Source organism: Malania oleifera, chromosome 13 (assembly GCF_029873635.1).
Source record: "Malania oleifera isolate guangnan ecotype guangnan chromosome 13, ASM2987363v1, whole genome shotgun sequence".
Lineage (NCBI taxonomy): Eukaryota > Viridiplantae > Streptophyta > Magnoliopsida > Santalales > Ximeniaceae > Malania > Malania oleifera.
This window is the reverse complement of record NC_080429.1, coordinates 19,688,054-19,712,480: the sequence shown is the minus strand read 5'-3', so window position 1 is coordinate 19,712,480 and position 24,427 is coordinate 19,688,054. Positions and strand designations below refer to the sequence as shown.

Here is a 24,427-nt window from a genome sequence, read left to right as displayed (position 1 = left end):
TAAACCCAATCTCCTTGCAGCTTTATCCTTGGGAATCTCCAACCCATGAATCTTCTTGACCACACCCAAAACCTTCATGTCAAATTCTTTTCTCAACAGAGTTTCTGACTGATTAACCTCAGTCAAAATCTTTCCAGCAACTAACATGTCATTAATGTAAAACAACAGAATAATAACCCACTTGCATCCTATCACCCTCTTCCGCTATGGAAGCTCCAACTCTCACATCTAATTCTTATGTAGCAACTCCATCTCCTCCACCATAGTACTTATCCATCTATTTTTCCCTTTGCAGTGCACCGCATCTTGAAAATAAGTATGAACCTTGTTGGTAGTAATAAATGCATAAAACATCAGATCATCAAATTCATACATGAGCGGTGGCCTGATAGTGCATTTGAGCCCATTGTGGTCCTACTAGACTCCCAGCTAAAACTCCCTGCAATACGAACGATGTCATCTCTGCCCTAAGTCTATAACTCCACCTGCATCACAATCTCCTTTTTGCTACAGTTTATATTGTGATATTGTTGGTCTCCTGAGCTAGAGCTCCCTGCATTATGAACAATGTCATCTCCGCCCTGTGTCTCCAACTCCAACTATAACACATACTCATTGCTGCTGCAACTTTCTAACACCTGTTTCTCTTCATCTACCTAAGTACACTGCACCATGGCTTTAATATCAAAAACCATGTCTCCACTGATAACCACCTTGTTTGCCGTTGGATCCCACAACTTGAACCCCCCTTTCTGATACCCCAGAAAGATATACCGTCTAGACTTTGCAACAAGCTCAGATCTCACCTCACTAAAAACGTGCATGGCTGGACCTCCAAACTCTCTCAAACCAGATAAGTCTACCGCATAACCTGGCCAAACCTATTCTGCAACTTTCCCATCTAGTGATGGTGATTGGTTGATCGAGAAACCCGCCATACTCAATGACTTTACCAAGAAGTTCCTTGCAAACCCCACATACAACCTGAGATGCTGCTCTCAAAACTCCTTGAACACTAGCGTACTCAGTCCCAATGTCTGACTTGAGGATCTTTCTCTCGGTTTGGTTTTCCACCTTAGCCACAAGTTAAACCTGACAAACATCTATGACTTGTGCTGCATGAAGTACCCCCAGACCTTTCGTGATAAACTCACAAAGTACCTATGTCCAACCCATGATGCTACCCTCACCGGTCCCCAAACATCCAAAATAATGTAGTTAAGAATACCCTCTGTTTTGTGTGTGGTTGTTCTACACAAAATAGTATTACCTAACTCAGAATTTGCAGTTGCAGCTCCACTTACAACTGTATTACCCAGCAATGCATAGATATTCCCCGCTAACTTCTGACCCTTCATCACCATCAAAACGCCTTTACACACCTTCATTATCCCACTTTTAGACTTGTAACTGTAACCGTTACAATCCAAAGTTCCCAATGAAATCACATTCTTTCGTAGATCCAGTACATGCCTTACATCACATAACGTCCCTACCACACCATCATACATCTTGATTCTGATATCCCTCATTTCGACTACTTTGCAGGCAACATCATTTCCCATCAGAAGGGAACCAGAACTCACCCATCTGTAAGTGGTGAACCAGTCTGTGTTGGGCATCATGTGATAAGAACAGCCTGAGTCTAGAATCCAAGAATTCGTGAGGCATTCTGAACCTGATGAAACAGAAAGCATATCACAATCACTGCTCCTTGAGTCGCCTTCTTTCACTGCATTCGCAGATTTTGACGAACCCTCTTGAGTATCTGCATTCCCCTTCTTCAGGTCCGGACATTCCGATTTTATGTGCCCAATTTTCCCGTACCTAAAACACCGAACTTCCTTCCTCTTCCTGAACTGCGACTGAGTTTTATTATTACTCGATTCGCTCCAGAACTTACCTCTCCCACAATCCTGATTACCTTTTGCCACGAGCCCTTCACCTTGTGAACTCTCATCGCTAGCCTTCTTCCTGTGATGAAACCCCAACAATGCACTCGTGATATCCTCCAACTCCAAGATTTCTTTCCCCTATGTCAGAGTCATAATCAGATTCTTGTACGTAGGAGACGTAGGTAGGGAATTTAGCAGCATCAACACCTTGTCTTCATCCTCGAACTTCGCATCAACCCACTTTAGATCGCTGATGATCTGATTGAATATGACGATATGTCGATTTATGTCCGCACCCTCTGCCATCTTAAGCCTGTAGAGTCTTTGCTTAAGATACAACTTATTCGATAAAGACTTGGACATATATCGACTCTCCAGTTTCATCCAAACTGCCACTGGTGATTCCTCATCCATGACGTGATACATCACGTCATCGGCCAGACAAAGCCTGATAGTAGCCACAGTCTTTGCTTCCAACTCCTTCCAACTCATGTTGTCCATGCCTTCCGACTGTTTTTTGTATAGTGTCTTCACCATACCTTACTGCACCAACACGTCCTTAACCCTCCTCTGTCAAAGTCCGAAATTTCCTGTTCCATCGAACTTACCAATCTCAAACTTTGCAGAAGAAATCCAAGCCTTTGCAACCAATAGCTTTGATACCAATTGTTGATTCGAATGCGCAGCGGAGACACATACAACTCCAATCCGGAACAAGTAATGCAAGCACCCAACGATGAATATACGGAACAAGTAATCACAATGAGAATAAAGGAAATCAATACAATCAAAGACACAAGAAATTATGTGGTTCGGCAATGTGCCTACATCCACGAGAGCAAGCGGCTGATTTTCACTATCAGATTGTAAAGCTTACATAAAGGGTTACAAATATAGTTTATATATCAACCCTATGAACACAGAAGACTTAGAATACATCTAAAACACTCATGTAGCAATCCCTGGAGGAAAATTCTCTAAAATCTCCCATTCTACTGATCTCTTGATTCAAAATTTGTGATCTGCGGCGAACGAAACCGTTGACAATTTCAGCAAACCGTTGACGGTATGGACTAAAACCATCGACGGTTTCAAGACCGTCAACAGTTTCTTCCTGCAACTCGGCTACCTTGTTCCTTGCTTCAACATGCTTTCCTGGCGCATGCATTCCACTCAATATGAACCACATCTCCAACAATACAGAGAAAGAATATACAATGTGGAGGACAAGGCACCCTTCAATCAAACAAGAAAGCAACATCGAAAAAGGATAATATTAACAATACAAATCTAATGTAGCGATGAATGTGTTTTGTCACAATTTTGGTAAGAGACGCCTTTGAGAAATCATTCACAAAGCAACAAAGCAGTGCAAGAAAAAGCACCTTACTCCAAACCAAAGTAGTAGGAGTAATAATACCCTTGATTCTAGCATTCGCTCCAACTAGATGCACCAAAAACAACAAAAATAGCAAACCAAGCCTTAAGCCCCACTCGCTGGGTCAGATACATGAATCCTTTACCACAAATTTACACAATCATGGGCAATTTGTTCTGAAAATTTAAAGGCTATTATATCTTTATTCACTTTCTCATTCCAAATTATCTTAGTTCTACACCTACCCTTTCTATTGCCACTAACAGAAACTCGAGTGTAATATTTGGCCTAAGTTAATGCCCAAACCATCTGAACCTCCCCTCCTTTATCTTATATTCTACAAGTACTATGCTTAACTTGCCACGAATATGTGCATTTCTTAAGTTATCTTTTAACGTTATACCACTCATCTGTTCTTAACATTTTCATTTCAAAAACTTTTACTTTTTGGATATATTGTTTCTTAGTTGCCCAACATTCTAATCCATATATTATCGTTGGTCTTATAGCTGTCCTATAAAACTTATCTTTTGATTTAAAGGTATTCTACAATCACACAACAAACCCAAAGCAAGAAGATGGTGAATAGAAAATTCAAGAGGAAAATACTAATAAACAATCATGACAACTAGCTTTCTCCATAAATAACCAATGTTCCAAAAGGGAACAAAGGATCACACCCTAAATTTCTTGACCATTATTTTTAGCTTAGCAATCATGTACTCCATTAATTTGAAGCAAACATGCACCAGAAATTTATTAAAAAAATGTCACAACAATGATATCCACCACCAAGCCTCAAGTTCCACTAGGTGGAGTTGATTATATGAACAGCCAAAGCAATATATTCATAAATTTTAAGTCTTCTCAAATAATTTCTTACTTCCTCAACCAAGTTATTCTTGGTCTTCACCTCCCATCCTACAACCCCCAACATCAACTAAATCATTTTTTCCGACTAAAGCATTATTTGGTCTATGTTGCAAGTTCTCAAACCATCTAAGCCGCCCTATCTCATCTACTTCTAGACAAATGTGCTCATTTCTTTCTTTATCTTTTAATTGGACTTAGACTGCTCATCCATCTTAACATGCACATTTCAGCTGCAATTCCTTTTTTTGGATATGTTGTTCCTTAGCAATCAAGGATGCATACCACAAATTTAAAGCAAACATCATCAAGAATGATCACATTACTCATGATTTTGAATTATAATTTGGAGTAGCTACTTTCATTTTTCTTTTTTCTTTTTTCAACTAGTAAGAATTGACCCAAGATTTCCCGAACCCCCCCTTTATCACTTAAGCCAAGCCTCAGGGGCCATTTGGACTCTAGTGACCGTTACACATACTTCTCTTTATATGTACAGCAACACTGAGACAATCTGCATACACTTCAACTTATATCATTGAAAAAAAAAAAAAAAGGAACACAAATTGTATATACAGAAGCACATGAAATTTATGCAACAGAACGGGCAGAAATTTTTAAATTTTTGCATCTTACTTGTCAATTAAATCATATGCCTCATAGCTCATCTCCTCAGGTATCCTGGGCCAGGGTATGTCTCTATTCATAATATTGTCAAATATTTGCTGCAGCAAAATATAACTCATTACTGACAGTGTTTTGAGCCCTATGCAGATAGGACTTAAGAAACAATAGAAGTTTACATACACATCATTTTTCAATATCAAGTTCATTTATAAAGCTATAGAATAATTGATAGTAGAATAGAACATATCTTTATGATTCAATCCAACAGCCGGGAGCAACAATCGAGTGCAAATAAGAGCTTAAGAAAGACTTCATACAATTATACAACAAAAGCTATTTTAAAAGTCAGATGCTACAGGAAACTTCAGACCACAAAATCAGCACAATTCAATGAAGAACTGATCTTTCTTCTTCTGGAGCAATGAATAATCAAAAAGGGTCAGGCATGAGAAATTTTTCTTAGTGAATAAAACACATAAACATACAAAAATCTGGCTGAAATCTTAACAAATATCAGAATTCAATATTATGGAATTAGCTCATGAGGGCCTCTAAGTCATTCCAAATGATTTCTTCTTTCTTCTTTTTTGGATGGGTTATTCCCACAGAATGGACAAAACAATTTCACATGCACCATGGAGAAGGTATTAACATTTGTTTAGGCATTGTCCCCTTCTCAGATAGGCATGGACCAGGATATCATTTGGCCAAAATTCCATAATGGTGATTAGATAGATCCGTCTGAGCTCTCACCTAATATTTGATGCAACTAAGCTTCTAAGCATTGACCAGAAACGTGTTTTTCTTGTTTATTTACAAGAGAAGAAACATTATTTAAGTATTTCATCACCGATCTGGATTGCTCCAAAAAGTTCAATAAAAAGTATATTTTTTTAAAAGGAGCCACAAAGCTACACCTTGTGCCTCAAGGCTTGAGCCTTGTGTTTGAAGGTCTTAATGCTTCGCCCTGTGGTTCCAAATATCAAAACAAATACCTGGAATAAGATCACCGGCCTCATTAGTGCACAATTAATGGAACCAACATGCCTGGTGCTTCACAGTAGCTGACAATATATAACTACATACCCTTAATCTTGTAGACTTGATATACCAGACATGAGGATATACTAGGTAGTCTATCATATCTATATTTGGAAGTAGGTCCACTCAATTTTAGTCCCTGAGCTTTTCCAAGATGTTAATCTTAAGCAACTTCAGTGGGAGACATGTTCATGATATGCAGGTACCATGCATTCAGATGGGTCTTTCAAAATCAATAGCAATTGAATGCCCTAGAAGATCTAGGAGAGAGAGTGGTAGAGTCCTTTCCACTAACATTAATGGTAAATGTTCCACGGAGAACAATGTTGGTAAATGCTCTAACTTACCACCTATCTAATTTATATCAGTAACTCCACTGTCACAAAGCCATCTGACAGGCTAAACATTTGGAAGATGAAAATAAATTGACAGGAGAAACATAATAATAGAGCAAAAAACAACGAACATAGTTTTTTTAGATGAAATATCATTTTAAGGCTTTTTATGCCAGACAACTTCTCAAAGACTGTATCTAAGACAAAGATCTCTCAGGCTCAACTGCCTCTTTGAAAAATCTATCATACATGTTAATTGGTAGGAAAAGTCGGTCGTTGCTAAACTAAATTTTTCCAATACCAGCAATTGCCATGCCAATACAGCTAATATGCAACCAATTGCACCTTAAGACAAGCTGGAAAAATATACAAGCAACAGCATTGCGTGTCAGGTGATTATTGAAGGCACAGTTTCCATAAGTAAATTTTTATGCGACTGATTCCATTCAGGTTATACTCACGTGAATGATTCAATTACATGGCAACACATGAAAGGCTTAATTCATTATTCATCCAATAACATTGTGGAGCTTTCATTATTTCACATATTAGGATGCAAGAATTGCAATAAAGGATTCTAAAATTAACTAGAAATATTTTGAGGGCAATGCTGAAAAAAAAAAAAAAAACATAAAAATAGAAATCCAGGACCATTTAAGAACTGAAACTTTTTGAAATTCATGTAGCCTACCAGCGGATGTTCTGCATTGAATGGTGGAATACCCACAAGCAGCTCAAAAAGAATGACACCCACAGACCACCAATCAGCCGTTGCACCTACAAGGAGCATAGCATGGAAGACTAAAAACAGTAAAAAAAAATAACCTTAATGATTCAGTGAACATGTATTATTTAATCAGCAAATAAATTAACTTCGAACCATGTCCCATGCCAAGAAGTATCTCAGGAGCCAAATAATCAGGCGTGCCAGCAACAGTATGCTTCTGGCGCTGCTCTCTCTTTAATGATTGTTGTACTGCAGTAGTTTTTGGTTCCTGTCCAATAAAAGCAGTACTGCTGAATGATGGACCTGACAGGTCATCTGTGATGTTGATCAGACCAACCTTGGAGAGCCCAAAGTCTGTCAACTGTAACAGTAAGGGATTAGAGACTTGCGAGAATTGATACGTAGTGCTTTCAATTGCTGTGCAGCTTAGTAAAGTACAGGAATTGAAAATGAATGCCTATAATAAAAAATAGCAATTAGATATTTCACTTAAATACTGGAGTAGCGCTTGACTTCATTTACACATGAATCAGCACAACAGTGTCCATGCAATGAAACAAAAAAATGCTTCAATGAAGGGGCAATAACTTTTCTAATGATTATTGTGATACAAAAGGAGGAGAATTATTCACAATCAAATACAAATTTAGGTACAAGAACAGAAGTGGAACTACAAAATGAAATGAAGGGACATGGTTTTTTCTAATGATTATTGCAATACAAAAGAGGAGAATTATTCACCATCAAAGACAGCACTAGGCACAAGAACAGAAGCAGAACTGCATATTTGATGAGAAATGTAAGGGCACATTTAGTTGTGGAAAACATTTTTCATTTTCCAATTTTTAGTTTTCCAAAGAATCATAAAAAGTTTAGGTTATTTTTTAATTTTTCAAGATTCTTATTAGAAAGTTAGAAAAAAATAAAATAAAAGGAGTTTGTTTACATGTTGATGTAGGATGAGAAGCAGCTATTTGGATGGATCTTTTCGACCCAAATAGGAGGCCTATGTCAAAGAATAGGGTGAATGGTATATTGGGTCCGAAACCAAAATGTGCTTAGTTAGTTGTTTAAGTATGTGTGTGTAGTTTGCTTGTATTAGGATTATTTATGTTGGGGGCTAGTTTGTAGTAATTGTGTATTTTCTAGGGGTATGTTTGTACTGCAATGTAGTTTTTGGGTTTGTGTGTAATTTCACGAGTTTAGTGATTTTATTATAAATAGTGTGAAAAAACCATGATGTAGGCAGTTGATGAATTTGAATTGGAATGAATGTGAGTTCCCCCCCTAGTATCTCCTCTCTCTCCTCCCTTCCCTTTCCTTCCTCTCTTCTATTTCCTCTAATTTATCCATGGCTGCAGAATCTTGATGCCACCCCTACATCATTTATTCCCTCCTTCCAAAAAGAACTCAACTCCGTCGAGTTGGGAAAAGTACCAAGGAGCCCATCACCATGAATAGAGTCATCTTGTTTCGTAAGAAAGGAACCAACAATATGCTTCAACTTGGTAAGTGGAAGAATTCATGATGGCATCAACTTATACTCCTTGTTGTCAATGGAGAGGGATTAAGAATTCTCATATCCATCATGCTTCCCCTTCCTATCAAATAACCATGGTTGGCCCAAAAGGATATGACAAATTTTGAGAGGAAGGATATCACATTGTACTATCTCCATAATCAATCTTGAAGGTAAGTAAAAAAACGATCATGGACCTTCAAGTTGATATTATTCACCCAAGCAATTTTATATGGTTCAGGATGAGGCTCAACTCCCAAATTTAACTTCTTCACAGCTTCTTCAGAAACTATATTTTTGCAACTACCAGGATCAATAACCAAAGTACAAAGCTGTTTTTGGCATATCACTTGCATTTGAAAGATGTTGGTCCGCCTCCAATCCTCTTATCTCTTCAACCTTGTGGGAAGAGAGTATATGTCGAAGCACTAAATAGGTTCTCAAATTGCCATCATCATCTAAGTCACTTGGAATTTTTGTTTCAGCTTAAACTGCTTGAGTATCATTATCTTCTTCTTCCTTTTCTGCAACCATGAATTGGTTAGGACGTTGTGCAGCTCGATGTCCAAAATCTTGACATTTAAAGCATTTGAGTGATGGTTGGCTCTAAGAAGTTGTTCTAGAATGCTCAGAAGTCTTCCAAGAGGTATTAGTTTGAACACATTTACCCAAGTGCTCAACTGTCTTCCCTTGTACAACTCCACTAGTACTCTTCTCAAACCGAAGGATTGATGTAGGAGGATTGTGTTGCATGTCCTTCTCAATCTGAGTGGCAAACTGTGCTGCATCCCCAACTGTGACAAGAAGACATGCAGCAAGTTTGGAAGCAATAGCTAGCTTCAACCCTTTTTTGTGCAAAGCTATCATAATGTTCTTTTTCCATTCAATATCCGCATGAGTGGCCAAATGATAGAATCTATTAGTGTGGTCCATCACTGTCTTTTCTTCTTGCTTCAAATCAAAGAGCTAATTCAAGTCAGGTTTTTTTTGTTATTGGGATAGGTGAATTCCTATAGATCCATCCGCAGAAGGAACCGGACATCAAACAAAAATCAAAAGAACCAAATGAAGATGAACATGCTGCTGATAACTGGAAGGCACAAATTACTCTTGCATGGCTAGCGTCATCTCATCCCACGTTGTAATCTCACCAAATCTCCTTCTTCTAAAGATCTCGCTTTGTTTAATCCACCAAATTCGAGCAATTCCCTTCAATTTTGATTCAGAAAAAAGTACAACTTTCTAGCCTCATTCATGTCATACCATCGGAAATAGTACTCCAACGAATACACTCAATCATCAAATTCATCCGAAGAACCATCACCATTAAAATCTGAGACTTCTAATTTAATTCCCTCACTCAAATAATTATTTTGGCCTTCACACAACTCAAAAGCATGAGGGACAGCAGCTATTCCATGATCTTATTTGGTAGGAAATTCCATGGGCCTTTTACCTGAGGCTGCAACTTTGATTGTTAGTCAAAGTGTTGGGCTTTTGCGGAGTCTAGTTGTGTTAAATTTGGATGGTGACTTGACCTTTCTTTAATAAGAAATTTCTATCCTAAGGCTTAGTCCATGGAGTGAAGGCTTGGGCCGGCCCAAGCCGTACCCCGGGAAAAATTTTTTGGGCCCGTTTTGTAACCCATTTGGAACCGTGTGCGCAGCATATAAAATGATTGTTTTTGGGTGATTAAGGTATGCGGTCACACTTCGCGAGAGAACGAGAGAGAGCATTGTACCGCCGCACTCTCTGTATTTGTTCCTGACAATAGTAAAATCCCTACAACTCCGTGGATGTAGGCAAAATTGTCAAACCATGTAAATACTGTCTTGTGCGTGTAATTGATTTTTCTTTGGTGTGTATTCTTTCTCTATTTTGTTTCTCATAGGTTTCGGGAATTTATTGTTAATTCCCAACACAAAGCACTAGTAATAGTCTCCAAAGCATTTTCTACCAGATAAAAACTCCACCTTTGCAGACAATTCAACACTGGTCACCATGATGTAATTATGTGAGGCAAATCGCAAACTTCACTCTCAATTATTTAAGAATAATCTTCAAGTCACCTTTAATCTTGAGTATCATGCAAGACTAAAAAATGCAGCAAAAAAAAAAAACTAATTCTTGATGCTGGCAATGGCAATTTCAGGGCTTCGTGCCAAAATTATCGTGCTTACAATATGTTGTCAGTGATCAAAATACTATGCTGCATATCCAAATATCATGGAGCAAACATTAATTTCTCGCATCTAGGAACCAATTTCTCGTGATTCTGGCAGCAGGAAGGAAATCTGGCAGAATCCCACACACAGTCGCCGGCGCGTTGGCACATGAGTTGCCGCCGGCGACTTTTCGGCAATGATTTTCTGGGGAATGAAGGGTAGTTAGTCAAATGGTGGTGGTCGTGTGTCAAAAAAAAAAAACTCGAGCAAGGGTGGATTTTGAAGGGGGCGGCGGCTGGAGAATTTCAGGTGGCGTGTGGGGCGTCACAGCTGGTCGGTTGGTGATGAAATTTTTAGGGGAAGGGTTTCGAGGGGTTTTGTTTTTTGTGGTGTAAGTGGTGTTGCAGAATCTAGGCTGGAAATCAGGGTTTCGAAAAATGGGACACAACTGGCATTTTTTGAAAAGCTCAGAAACTGCAGAACTGCTTTTCGAGACTTCTTTTTGTACTGACATTTCAGAACAGAAAACCAGAAGTTTGAATCAGAGATACAGGAGGGAAAAAGAAGCATGGAATAAAGAAGAGACCAGAGAAGAAGATAGAAAAGGTAGAAGGAGGGAAGAGGAACAAGAACAAAAAATCAGGATAGAAAAGAGCGTGTTCAGATTAGAAAATTAAAAATAAAATTTAAAAAAAAAAAAAAAGGGGGGGAAAGAGAACTTATGTTACCTATGGTTTCAAGATATATATTCACAGGAATAGATTAGTTAAATTAGTTACAATTAGTTATATAATAAATTATATTATTGTTATAAAATAAATAATAATGTGAAATGTTTTATAAGTTCATAATAAAAAATAAATAAGGAATAACTATTCATAAGTTTCAAGATGGGAATGACTATTCCTATCTTATGAATCCCCAAAATTTAAATTATATTTCATTTTATTCCAACTAATAACTATTCTAACAAATCAAATGAAGGGAATTATGGGGAGACAAATAGAAGAAGAGGAGAAAAAGAGAAGGAGAAAGAAACAAAGAATAAGAACAAGGGCAAATTGCTGCTGGGCAGCAGGGAATTAAGGACAGAGCAACAGATCAGAACAGAGAAAAGAAAGAAAAAGAGAGAAGGGAAAAGAAGAGAAGAGGAGAAGGGTGAGGGAGACTGGGTGGACTGAAATGGAAGAATAGAGATCCATATTAGGCCCTGATACCAAATGATGCAGGGGCAGCATCAAATTTTTGCAGCCTTGGCGAAATTAGACAAAATAGAAGAAGAAGAAGAACAGGGAAGGGAGGAGAGAGGAGATAAGAGGAGGAAACTCTCCATTTCAATTTAAATTCATCAGCAACTGCCAACATCATGGCTTTCACACATTATTTATAAGAAAGCCTCTAAACACATGAAATTACACATATACTTCTAAAATTATATTGCATTACAAACATACCCCTAGAATACACAAATACTTTAAACAAGCCCCCAACATAAATAATCCTAATACAAGCAAACTACACACATACTTAAACAACTAACTAAGCACATTTGGGTTTCAGACCCAATAAACCATTCACCCTTTTCTTTGACATAGGGCCTCCAAATTGGGTCGAAATGATCCATCTAAATAACCGCTTCTTGTCCTACATCACATGTGCAAAACAAATTTTCATTTTTTATTTCTAGATTTAAAAATAATCACAAAAAAAAAAAACAACTTGTTTTTCCAATTTTCCAAATTTAATATGAGGTAAATATTTGGAATCATGAATTTTGGGGGTTGCATTTGGATTTGCATGGATTTAGAAGAAACTCTCACACAAATTAAAGCTCAAGATCCGAATTCTATGCTCCAATACACAAAGTAAGAGTTAGAAATTTAGAAAATAATAAAAAGATATTTCTAACTTTTTTATAAAAGTTTTAAAAATTGGGAAACAAGGTGCCATTTTTGTAGCTATTTAAAAATTAGAAATGAAAAAAATATATTTTCACAAGAAAATATTGTCAAAAACTGTTTATTGTTGTTCATTTATCTCATACAAATGTTGCAAAATTTTAGGGGAAAAAAAAATAGCGAACTTTTTTGGTAATTTTTTGGAAAACTAGAAAGGAAAACTAAAATTGCTTTTCACAACTAAACATGATCCAAATGTTGAATAGCCATGCACCAATGATAAAAAAGTAAAATAGAGCAATGATTTATCCCCAGATAATAAACTGAAAAAATAACCTTAAAAGCAGTCTCCTATGCAGGTAGTATTAGAAATTTCTAAGGACCTACAGCTGATTCATATTAACAATAACTAAAAGCCTTTGCTCCATTTTAGCCCAGTCAGTGCCTTGCACACTTTATTGCATGCTTCAACTGCATTTTCTAATGTCTCCCCACACTTCCCCTGACTGCATTTTGCACACTCTGGCACAATGGTAGAAGTCTTGGGCTGTTAGAGCAGAAGCCGCTTCAAGCCAATACAACACCCAATGCACAATGCTATCATGCCATATTAGGGTTCTAGGGCGGGCATGATGTATGCAGCCTTACCTTTCCATCTGAAGAGGTTGTTCTATGATCTGAACCTGTGGCCTTCAGGTTTAGACCCTTTCTGGCTAGTAGGTGGAGGCTTACCCTCTAAAGCTTATGGCCATATTGTGATCACCCCTCCTGAAACCCTATTTAAGGGGACGAAAAAATAATGCCTTTTCCTGCAATTTATTTATAGCAGAAGTATTGTACCCCATACTCACACAATTGCTCCCTCTTTCACAATATTTAAGCAAGAAAGAAAGGAGCCTGAGTTCCATTGAGGCAAAGGTTCCCGAACAATGACAACTGTGTAACTAGTTCCTACACTCCAGCAGTCCTACACAGCATAAAAAATGCACAACCTTCAATAAGTTTGAATCTAAGAAGTATTAAAAGCATTATGCTTAAATTACATCATAAAAGTCACATGATCAACAATGGCTAACCTGCCTGCACCTGCTAGTCACCACCCATAAGTCATCAGGGTTTCCTAAACGGTTCTTATTGCAGCAAAAGTGGTAAAATGGGCCACAAACTTTTTTCCCTTGTGCATAAAAATGTCCCCTCTGCCTTAACTGTTTCTTACATCCCTTTTCCTGCTTCTTCATTTGATAATATAAGGAAAATTATTACAGAATAATAAATGCCACAGCCATTCTCAAATTTATATTGTACATTACACATCAGCCTTCTACTGCCAGAGTGGATTAGTTTCCAAAGAACAGTGTTGCTAAGAGATTTTCAGGCTTCTTCACATCAGATAAAGCACAAAACTCCTGAAAAATAAAACCAACTCCAACACAGCCAGAAGTTCAAAAAACACTCTGCACTGCCCTTACCTTTGTCAAATTTGATCTTTAACCTGAGGCTGCTTAGGGGATAGAGCAAGTCCATGAGAATTAAAATTCAAAGTTTGTAACTACTCAATATTATCATTTTTTATAACACATTGTTATTTTCCAGTCAATTATCTTCTTTCCAAATTATTACACAAATAGTGTATTGCAGGGGGATAAAATGAAGAACAACACATCAAACACCCCCAAAAGCATAAAAACATTTCAAGAACAATCAGCAAGCACATTGAACTTCAAAAATCCAAGCACCAAAAAAGAATTGATGATGCCCTTAGCAGCACATTCTACCTTGCATTACAATAAGTCAAAAATAACTAATTCTTTAGGTTTCCCTTTTTTCAAAGGAACATTGTGCAGTGTGAATTGTTGTGCAAAGATTACCAATTCGCAGTGGAAACACAAATCGAATTGGATCGTGCAATGCAGCAATCAACGATGAATAATACGGAAACAATCAATCATACAGATAATTAAGGAAAGCAAATAATCAATGACACGAGATTACGTGATTCGGCAATGTGCCTACGTCCACGGGAGCAAACAACTAATTTTCACTATCTTCTCAAACAAGGGTTACAATATTGTTTATATGCTAACCCTATGCGTACAAAAGTCTTAGAAAGTTCCTGAGTACCCTTGTAGCAATCCTCGGAGGAAAATCCTTTGAAATTCCCAATCTATTGATCTTCTCAATTCAAAATCCGTAATTAGTGCCAAACAAGACCATCGACTGTTTCAGCAAACCGTGGAGGGTTTAATGCTGAGAATGAAGTATGCAGACTGAAACCTTTGACGGTTTCAGGCAAACCATCGACGGTTATCTCCCAAGACCAAATCGTCGGCCAAACTATCGACAGTTTCCTCCTGCAGCTCAACTTCCTTGTTCTTGCTTCACCATGCTTTCCTCATGCATGTATCCCACTCAATATGAGCCACACACTCCAACAATCCCCACCTTGTCGAATATTCACCCCTTAGGAGAAACACGAAAGCATAAGCTGCAGCTCCACTTGGGATAGTAGATTGGGATGCCTCCCATCTAGCATCTGGAGACGTTAATCAAGTCCAAGCAATGCTTGAGTTTGTCTGTTTTAACAGGCTTTGTCAACATATCTACTGCATTCTTAAACGTGTGAACTTTCTCAAGTAGTAGTTCACCAGAAGCAACCAGTTCCTTGATCTTGTGAAATCGCACATCTATGTGCTTTGTCCTCGCATGATACACCTGGTTTTTCACCAAATAGATGACACTTTGACTATCACACTGCAGCTAAACTCTACCTTACTGGATACCCAGCTCCTTGACCAATCCTGTAAGCCACAACGCTTCCTTGGCAACGTCAGCCACTACCATGTACTCTGATTCAGTAGTAGATAAAGCAAAAAGGGACTGCACCATGGACCTCCAACAAATAGGCCCTCCCACAAGGGTGAACACGTATCCTGTGGTAGACCTCCTGTCATCCAAGTCTCCTGCATAGTCCGCATCCACATAACCTACTGCTAAAGGATCACCCTGTTGTCTACTAAACATAATGTCATAGCTTGTTGTACCCTTCAAGTATCTGAGAATCCACTTGACTACATCCCAATGTTGTCGACCCGAATTCGAAAAGAACTTGCTCACCACACTAACAGCTTATGCCAGGTCCGACATTGTATATACCATAGCATACATCTGACACCCCACTGCACAAGCATAGGGGACCTTTGACATGTCACGAATGTCATCATCCGTCTTTGGGCACTGGGCGGTAGACAACCTAAAATAATTTGCTAACAATGTACTCACCAGTTTAGCATTAATCATGCTAAGACTCTCCAACACCTTCTCCACATAGCTGCCCTGAAATAACTACAATCTCCCTATAACTCTATCCCAAGAATCTTCTTGGTCGTAGCCAAGTCTTTTGTGTCAAACTCTTTACTCAACAAAGTCTCCAACTAATTTACCTTAATCATATTCCTTGTAGCAATCAACATGTCATCAACATAAAGCAGCAGAAATATGAGTGAACCGTCCTCAGACTCCTCACATAGACACAGCAATCATACTCATACCTCCTATAGCCAATCTAGATCATGTAGGAGTCAAAACGTTTGTAGCACTACCTCAAAGACTACTTCAACCCATAAAGTGATTTTTTCAGTTTACAAACCAAGTGCTCCTGTCCAGGTTGACTAAACCCTTATGGTTGAACCATGTAAATTAGCTCCAAATCACTATGAAGAAATGTTGTCTTTACGTCCATCTGCTCCAAATGCATGTCCTAATGTGTCACCACTCCCAACACTACCCTAATGGAAGTGTGTCTGACCACAAGGGAGAAGATCTCATCACACTATGTGAGTAACCCTTTGCTACAAGCCGAGCCTTGAGTGTCTCTCTTTTATTTTCTAAAACCGCTTCTTCTTCCTATACACTCACTTGCATCCTATCGCCCTCTTCCCCTTGGGAAGCTCCACCAACTCCCATGTCTGATTCTTATGTAATGACTCCATCTCCTCCACCATAGCGTCCATCCATCAACTTTACTCTTGGTTGTGACCCATCCCCGCTACTAGTGATAAGTGCATAAGACATCAGATCATCAAATTTGTACCTGGGCAGTGGCCTGATAGTGCGTCTGGGTTTGTCTACAGCTATACTATGTTGCTGCTGGTCTCCTAAGCTAGAACTCTCTGCGTTATGAACAACTTCATCTGCACCTTAAGTCTCTAACTCCACCTGCACCGCATGCTCATTACTGCTGCAGTTCTTTGGCATTTGTTTCTTCTCTTCTTCCTAAGTACACCGCAATATGGCTTTCTCATCGAAAACCACATCCCTACCGATCACCACCTTGTTTGCCTTTGGAACCCACAGCTTGAACCCTTTCACCCCTTACTAATAATCCAGAAATATGCATCGTCTAGACTTTGTCTCAAGCTTTGATCTCTCCTCACTAGGAACGTGCACATAGGCTGGACACCCAAATACTCTCAAACCGAAGTAGTCTACCTCGATGCCTGTACACACATCCTTTGCAACTTTCCCATTTAGTGCCACCCTTGGTGATTTTTTAATCAGGAAACACACCATATTTACTGCCTCTGCCCAAAAGTTCTTCGCGAGCCCTGCATTCAACCTGAGATGCCGAGCCCTTTCAGTTATGGTTCAGTTCATCCTTTCTGCCACACCATTTCGTTGTGGTGTTTTGTGTACTGTGAAATGTCTCCTAATGCCATGCTGCTCGTACAACTCCATGATCCTCGAATTAGTGTACTCGATTCCATTGTCAGACCTGAGGCATTTAATCTTTCTCCCAGTCTGGTTTTCCACCTCAGCTTTCCACAATTTAAACTTGGCAAATGTCTCTGACTTGTGCCGTATGGAGTACACCTAGACCTTTCGTGAGTAATCATCAATAAAACTCACAAAATACATATGCTCCCCTCGTGAAGCTACTCTCACCGGCCGCCAAACATCTGAATGAATGTAGTCAAGGATTCCCTCCGTCTTGTGCGTGGTTGCCATGAACTGTACCCTATTATGTTTCCTAAGCACACAATACCTGCAGAAATCCAGCTTGCATGATTTGATCTCCTTCAAAAGATTTATCTTATGAAGCTCCATCATTCCATGCTCACCTATATGCCCTAACCACTTATGCCACAAGACAATACTATCCGACTCAGACTCTGCAACTGCTGCTCCACCTACAAGTATGGTGCCTAGCTGTGTATAAATATTTCCTGGTACTTTCTGCCCCTTCATCACGGTTAGAACTCCCTTACTCACCTTCATTATCCCACTTTCAGACTTGTAAATAAACTCGTTACAGTCTAAAGTGCCCAATGAAATCAAATTCTTTCTCAACTCCAGTATGTGCCTAACATCCCATAACGTCCTCACAACACCATCAAACATTTTGATTCTGATATTCCACATTTCAAAAATTTTGCATGAAGCATCATTCCCCATCAGAACAGAACCAGAATTTACCAATTTGTAACTAGTGAACCAATCTTTATTGGGCATCATATGATAAGAGCACGCCGAATCTAAGATCCAAGAATCTGAGAGACCATCTGAACTAGAAGAGACCGAAAGCATATCACCATCATCGCTACCTGAGTCTCCTTCTTCCACTATATTCGCCGAGTTTGATGAACCTTCTTTATTTTCTGCATTCCCCTTCTTCCTCTCTAGACAATCCGATTTAATGTGCCCTTTTTTCCCTCACTTAAAACACTGTAAGTCTTTCCTCTTCCTATAATTGGACCAAGCCTTATTGTTACTCGATCCACCCCAAAACTTGCTTCTCCCATGATCCTAATTACCTTTCACCATAAGTCCTTCACCTTAAGAATTATCATCACTGGCTTTCTTCCTCGGATGAAAACCCAAAAGGGCACTCGTGGTATCCTCCAACTCTAGAGTTTTTTTCCCCATGTCAGAGTCGTAACCAGATTCTCGTACATAGGAGACGCAGGTAGGGAATTCAGCAACATCAACGCCTTGTCTTCGTCCTCAAACTTCACATGAACCCGCTTCAGATTACTGATGATTTGATTGAATACGTTGATGTGTTGATTTAGATTCAAACCCTCTGCCATCTTAGGCCCATACATTTTTTGCTTAAGATATAACTTGTTCGTCAATGACTTGGACATATACCGGCTCTCCAGTTTCAGCCAAATTGTCGCCGGTGATTCCTCAACCATGACATGATACATCACGTCATCGGCCAGACAAAGCCTTATAGTCGCCACAGCCTTCGTGTAACAACCCCAAATATATATATACATTATTAGTGTAATAATCATAAAAAAAAAATTAGTTAAAAATTAAAAAATTATTATTAAATTAAATTAAATTATTAATTAACTAAATAAAAAATATTTAAAAATAATAATAAATTAATTAATTAAAACTATTAATTAATTAATTAATTAATATATAAATATAAAAAATATTATATATATATATATATATATATATATATATATGTATAAAAGAAAGGATCAGGATGCAAGTATCCTTATCTTTCAATTCAATTCAATAAAATTGAATCAGGAGACCCCCCCCCCCCCCCAACCTGCAAGAATCAGACCCCCTCCCCCAAATTCGTCTCTCTCATCCATTAATTAATTAATTTATATATTTATTTATATATTCATTTCTTAATCCTTAAGAAACCTTAAAAATTACAAAAATACCCTTCCTCCAAATTCTTTATAAATAGGAGATCCTCAATTCAATTTTCATAGAAAATTTCAAAAAAGAAATTGAAGGATAAGTGAGGAAAAAGATTTAGTGGGAGACGAAGAATTTTTACATACTTAAAATTCTCACTCTTCCACTCTTTTCCAACTCACTTTAGGAATTCGTTTTAAACCATGTTAGAGGAGTAGATCCAGGTAAGTGGGCTAGATTATGTCAGATTTTATTTTAAAATATACCTGATTTAAATTAAGTACGTAAATTTAATTATAGTTGTTTTATTTAAATATATACTTGAGTTAAATTTAACTACACAGATTTGATCATATCCGCTTTTTATTAAATATATCGGAGTTAAGTTATAATATTTGGAATTGATCATATCTGCATTTTTATTTAAATATACCCAAATATATTATTATAGATTTTCTCGGTAATTTATTAAAATTATAATTAGAACGCAAATTGCGTGGCATGAGTTTATTTTATTGCATAAATGAGCAAGTATGAGATTTTTACGGTGTTATATTTATTATATGTTTTATTGTGAATAATAATGAGATTTTATTATAAATTTTATATTGGGAAAATGATGGGATTATTATACTGTTTTTATTGCATAAATTATAATTGTATGTTTTAAAAACCCTAATGGCTCGAATGTGGTGGATGCTCTGTACCATAGCTACAGATGAGTATGAGTGCAGCCACACTGTTGTGGAAGTGTTGGCGGTGGATAGTGGATTTGTCTTGAGTGCACACCTACTTCCGGACCAAGATGTGGTAGGAAAATCGCACTTACAGACATGATATTTTTTATTTAGTTTGGTCGGCCAACCAAGCTAAGTCTAGTCTTCGGACCGCACAACCCAATCATCGGGGTAAACATGACATGCATAGGCCAAAAGGAGTTTTTTATACATATTTATATATTTATGTGTCAGGGCCATTCGTTGGGCCTAAATGATGATTTGGATGAAAAAGTATGCATATATTTATATATTTAGACATGGCCATATTTGAAGGGCCTACATGATGATTTTCAGCAAAAAAAAGTATACGCGTATATGTGAACAGAGCCTTGAGTAGTAGGGCTAAATGATGATGTGAAGGAAAGGTATAATGGGAAGTATATATATTTATATGCATACGTCTTTTTCGATAAAAATGAGTTAAATTATTCAAATGCATTTTTTAACAGTTAAATTGTTAACTGAGTTATTTTTAGACTAGAAAGTTCATCTCAGCCATACACTGATAATAATCTAATCGTTACTTACTGAGCGTTGTCTCACCCCCAATCATTATTCCATATTATAGATAAGATTGAAGAGCATTCCAAAAATCAAAGTGGGCGCAGTGAAAGCATGGGTGAGATTAGAAAGAGTTATTTAGGATAAAGATTAAATTAGTTTATTGTTATGTTTTGGAAATTTTAAGGAATAATATTGATATTGGAGATATTGTTGTAATAAAGGTTTGGTTTTTAGTACTCTTGAATAAATGTATTTGAGATTTTATTTACTTCCGCTGTAAAATTATTTATAGGTTCAGGTCACTACACTTCACTTCCAACTCCTTCCAACTCATGTTGTCCATGCCTTCCGGCTGCCTCCCGTATAACACCTTCACCATACCTTGCTGCACCAACAAGTCCTTAACCCTCCTCAGCCAAAGTTTGAAATTTCTTAATCCATCGAACTTGACAATGTCGAACTTCGCAAAAGAAATCCCAGCCATTGCAACCAATAGCTTTTTTTCTTTTTTTTATCTTTTTTTTAGTAAAAGAGGCCGGCACCTCCTAAACTTTATTAAAAAACCCCTCACTTATGGCGGAGGAAAACCGTGGTTACAATTTTGAGCCTTTGGGACAATAAAAGCAAAATTCCAAGACCCTAAAACTAACTTAACCAACATAAACCAAACCAAAAAATCAAACACCAGCAACCAAAAAACTAAGAAACTAAACCACTAAAAGAGTAATAACACAAAACATCATGAGCACAAAGAAGGAAAACCCAACAAGTCCAATCGAATCATTCCCCTCACTTGCTGAGGAAGATCATCTTGGCAACTATATGATCGTGAAATACCAGATTCACCCTGTTTGGCAAAGAAATCTGCACTTTTATTCGCCTCCCTGTAAACATGTTCCACTTTGAATTGTATGCCTCTTAATGCTAGCATAAGTTCTTCCCACAATTCTCATAAGTTCCAAACCGAGCACTTCCCAGAATTTATCCACTTAACCAACAAAAGCAGAGTCACATGCAATCTCCACTTGATCAAATCCGAGATCTTTGCACAGATTAATCCCTAAAATAATCGCCTTCAATTCAGCCATGTTATTTGTTCCATAACCCAATAATGAAGAAAAAGCTGCTTTAAATAAACATTTTTCATCTCTTATCACGCCTCCACCACCACAATTCCCTGGGTTACCTCTACAGCTCCCATCCACATTCAACTTAACCCAACCTATCCCAGGTTTACACCATCTGACTACACGAGAAAGACGAACCCCCACATTTTTTACTTGAATATCCAAAGCACGAAGGACTGCAATATCCGTGCAAGAAGCAGGTGCACATTTATTTAACTTGTCTGAAATGAATCTCAGCCAATATTTAATATCAAGCCACACAATTCTCACCGAATCATAAATTGATTCCATCCTGGCTCTACATCGACGAGTCCAGAGTCTCCAAATGATGAGACTAGGTATAACACCTACCAAAATGCCTAACTGTGAGGCCTGTCTTGCACAACTAAACCAGACATTAACTCTGCCTTTCCAAGTACTCGTTGCCATACAACTAACACCCAACGCCACTACTGCTTTTTCCCATACCTCCTGAGCAAAAGATCCGGTGCAAAACACATGGTCTAGAGATTCAATCTTGGCATTTGAACAACAATCACATCGAGAGGCCATCTGGACACCTACTTCTTTAATACGAGTATCAATCGGAAGACAAGCGAACCAAGACTTCCACATACAACTTGACACCCTTTTTGGCAACATAGGATGCCAGATCCATTTTGCAATTGAGAATTCCTCTTTATGCTCCCTTATAATTTCCCAAGCACTTGCCGTGGTGAATTTCCCATCTGTTGAAGGTTCCCAAATTACTGTATCTGGACCCTCCTTGCAAGAAATAGCAGATTCATTACTTCCTCAGCCTGATCTTCACCCAACAGATCCACTAATAAATCAACATTCCACCCATCTCTATCCCAACAATCTCGAGTTCGAAGCTTATGGTTACTGATTTCCTAAACCTTAGCACAAAGGGGGCCGGAGGCTAACCAACAATCAAACCAGAAAGAAGCCGACCTTTCTTTAATTCAGACATGGACATGCTCTAAAACTTCAGGAATCACACGAACAATCGATCTCCAAAATCTGGTTCCTTTCTCTAGTTTCATTTCTCTCAAGTGGTGTTTCTTATACAAATACTTGGCTTTAAAGAATTGAGTCCACAGATTATCCATAGTCAACAATCTCCACACAAACTTCATATGCAATGATTTTTTTACCTCCTCCAAATCCCTAACACCCAAACCACCCTCACAAACAGGCTTACATATATTAGACCAGGAACACCAATTCCTTTTCCTTTTGTCATTTACTCCACTCAAAAAAAAATTTGATAACATAGAATTTATCGTTTTGAAGACAGTAGTAGGAATGTCCAATACCTCCAATTGATAAACCGTCATTGATGATAATACATGCTTAATTAAAATTAGGCGGCCCCCTTGAGATAAAAGCTTAAATTTCCAACCCGCTATCTTTTTTCTCAATTTATCAACTAGGGGCTCTAAAATACTGGCCGTAAGCCGACCCGATACCAAAGGAACACCCAAATATGTAGCAGGAAAACCTCCTTCGGCAAAGTCAGTCGTCCTTAACATAGATCTCTTCCGAGCAAAAGCAATTCTCTTTGACAAAAAAATACTTGACTTTTCTTTATTTATCAATTGACCAGACCAATAGCTCTTATACCAATTTGTTGTGCAAAAATACCAATACGTAGCAGAAACACAAATCGAATCGAATCGTGCAATGCAACAATCAACAATGAATAATACGGAAACAATCAATCACACAGATAATAAAGGAAAGCAAATAATCAATGACACGATATTTCGTGGTTCGGCAATGGTTACAATATTGTTTATATGCCAACCCCATGCATACAAAAGGCTTAGAAATCAGCACCGAACAAGATCGTCAACGGTTTCAGCAAACCGTCAACGGTTTAATGCTGAGAATGAAGTATGCAAACTAAAACCGTTGACGGTTTCAGGCAAACCGTCAACGGTTTCCTCCTGCAGCCCAATTTCTTTGTTCTTGCTTCGCCATGCTTTCCCCGTGCATGTATTCCACTCATCAATATAAGCCACACACTCCAACATGAACTGATTTTTATCAAAAGAAACCCCTTGGACAAATAAATTACAAGCATCAACAAATGCATGCAAACAAATACATTAAGTTTTCGACATGTTATTGGGGTATTTGAGTAAATGTTAGATGTAAGATGTTGTTACACATGCACCTACACATGTACACACACTTATACACTTGCAATATTACTAAATAAAATTTGACAAACAGAAAAGTTAATGCATGATAAAACAATAAAAAGCCAATACACTTGCATATTCCCAAGGCTATCTCCATAGATATAAAAGATGTTAGATTACCACTTTACCTAAAAGCTTAGTGCTTGTTTTGTATCATTGTTACTTTTTGTTTTTTGTTTCTGTTTCTGCACAATAAAAAAAAGCAGATTATAAAAATGCGTTTATTTATGCTACCAATTTTCTATTTTTGTTATGGTTTTTAGTTGTTTTGGCAACTTGCTATCAGAAAGTTTTATATTCACAAATGATTTTTTTAGATTAAGTCATTCATTTTATACACATTTTTTAGTTAAAATTAAAATAAAATGATCATATGAATTTAAATATAATCAAACTAGAAATATACAAATTTTAAAATAATAATAATAATAATAATAATAATAATAATAATAATAATAATAATAATAATAATAAAAGCCAATTACAAAATATTTTTACTATTCTTCAATTGTCACATATTATAAGATTGTTGTTGTAAAGCAAAATTTGAAAATATAACAATTAAGTAAAATAATTATAATAATTTTTATATTTATTATAATATTTTTTTATTATTTTAATTATATTTTTTATAATATTATTTGATTTAAAGACAAAAAATAAACATTTTATAGTTAAGTTTTTTA

The 24,427-nt window shown here is 37.4% G+C and overlaps 1 protein-coding gene across 1 annotated transcript in view; it reads right to left on the bottom strand.

Moving 5' to 3' along the window:
* The window catches only part of LOC131146935 (probable serine/threonine protein kinase IRE), a 48,599-nt gene that overhangs the window by 10,514 nt on the left and 13,658 nt on the right, over positions 1 to 24,427 (bottom strand). Inside the window, exons 10-12 of the mRNA XM_058096792.1 lie at positions 7,027 to 7,234; positions 6,838 to 6,923; positions 4,780 to 4,868 (exon numbers count right to left, since the gene is read on the bottom strand). Coding sequence (XP_057952775.1) covers positions 4,780 to 4,868; positions 6,838 to 6,923; positions 7,027 to 7,234 — 383 coding nt within the window. The remainder of the gene's footprint in view (positions 1 to 4,779; positions 4,869 to 6,837; positions 6,924 to 7,026; positions 7,235 to 24,427) is intronic.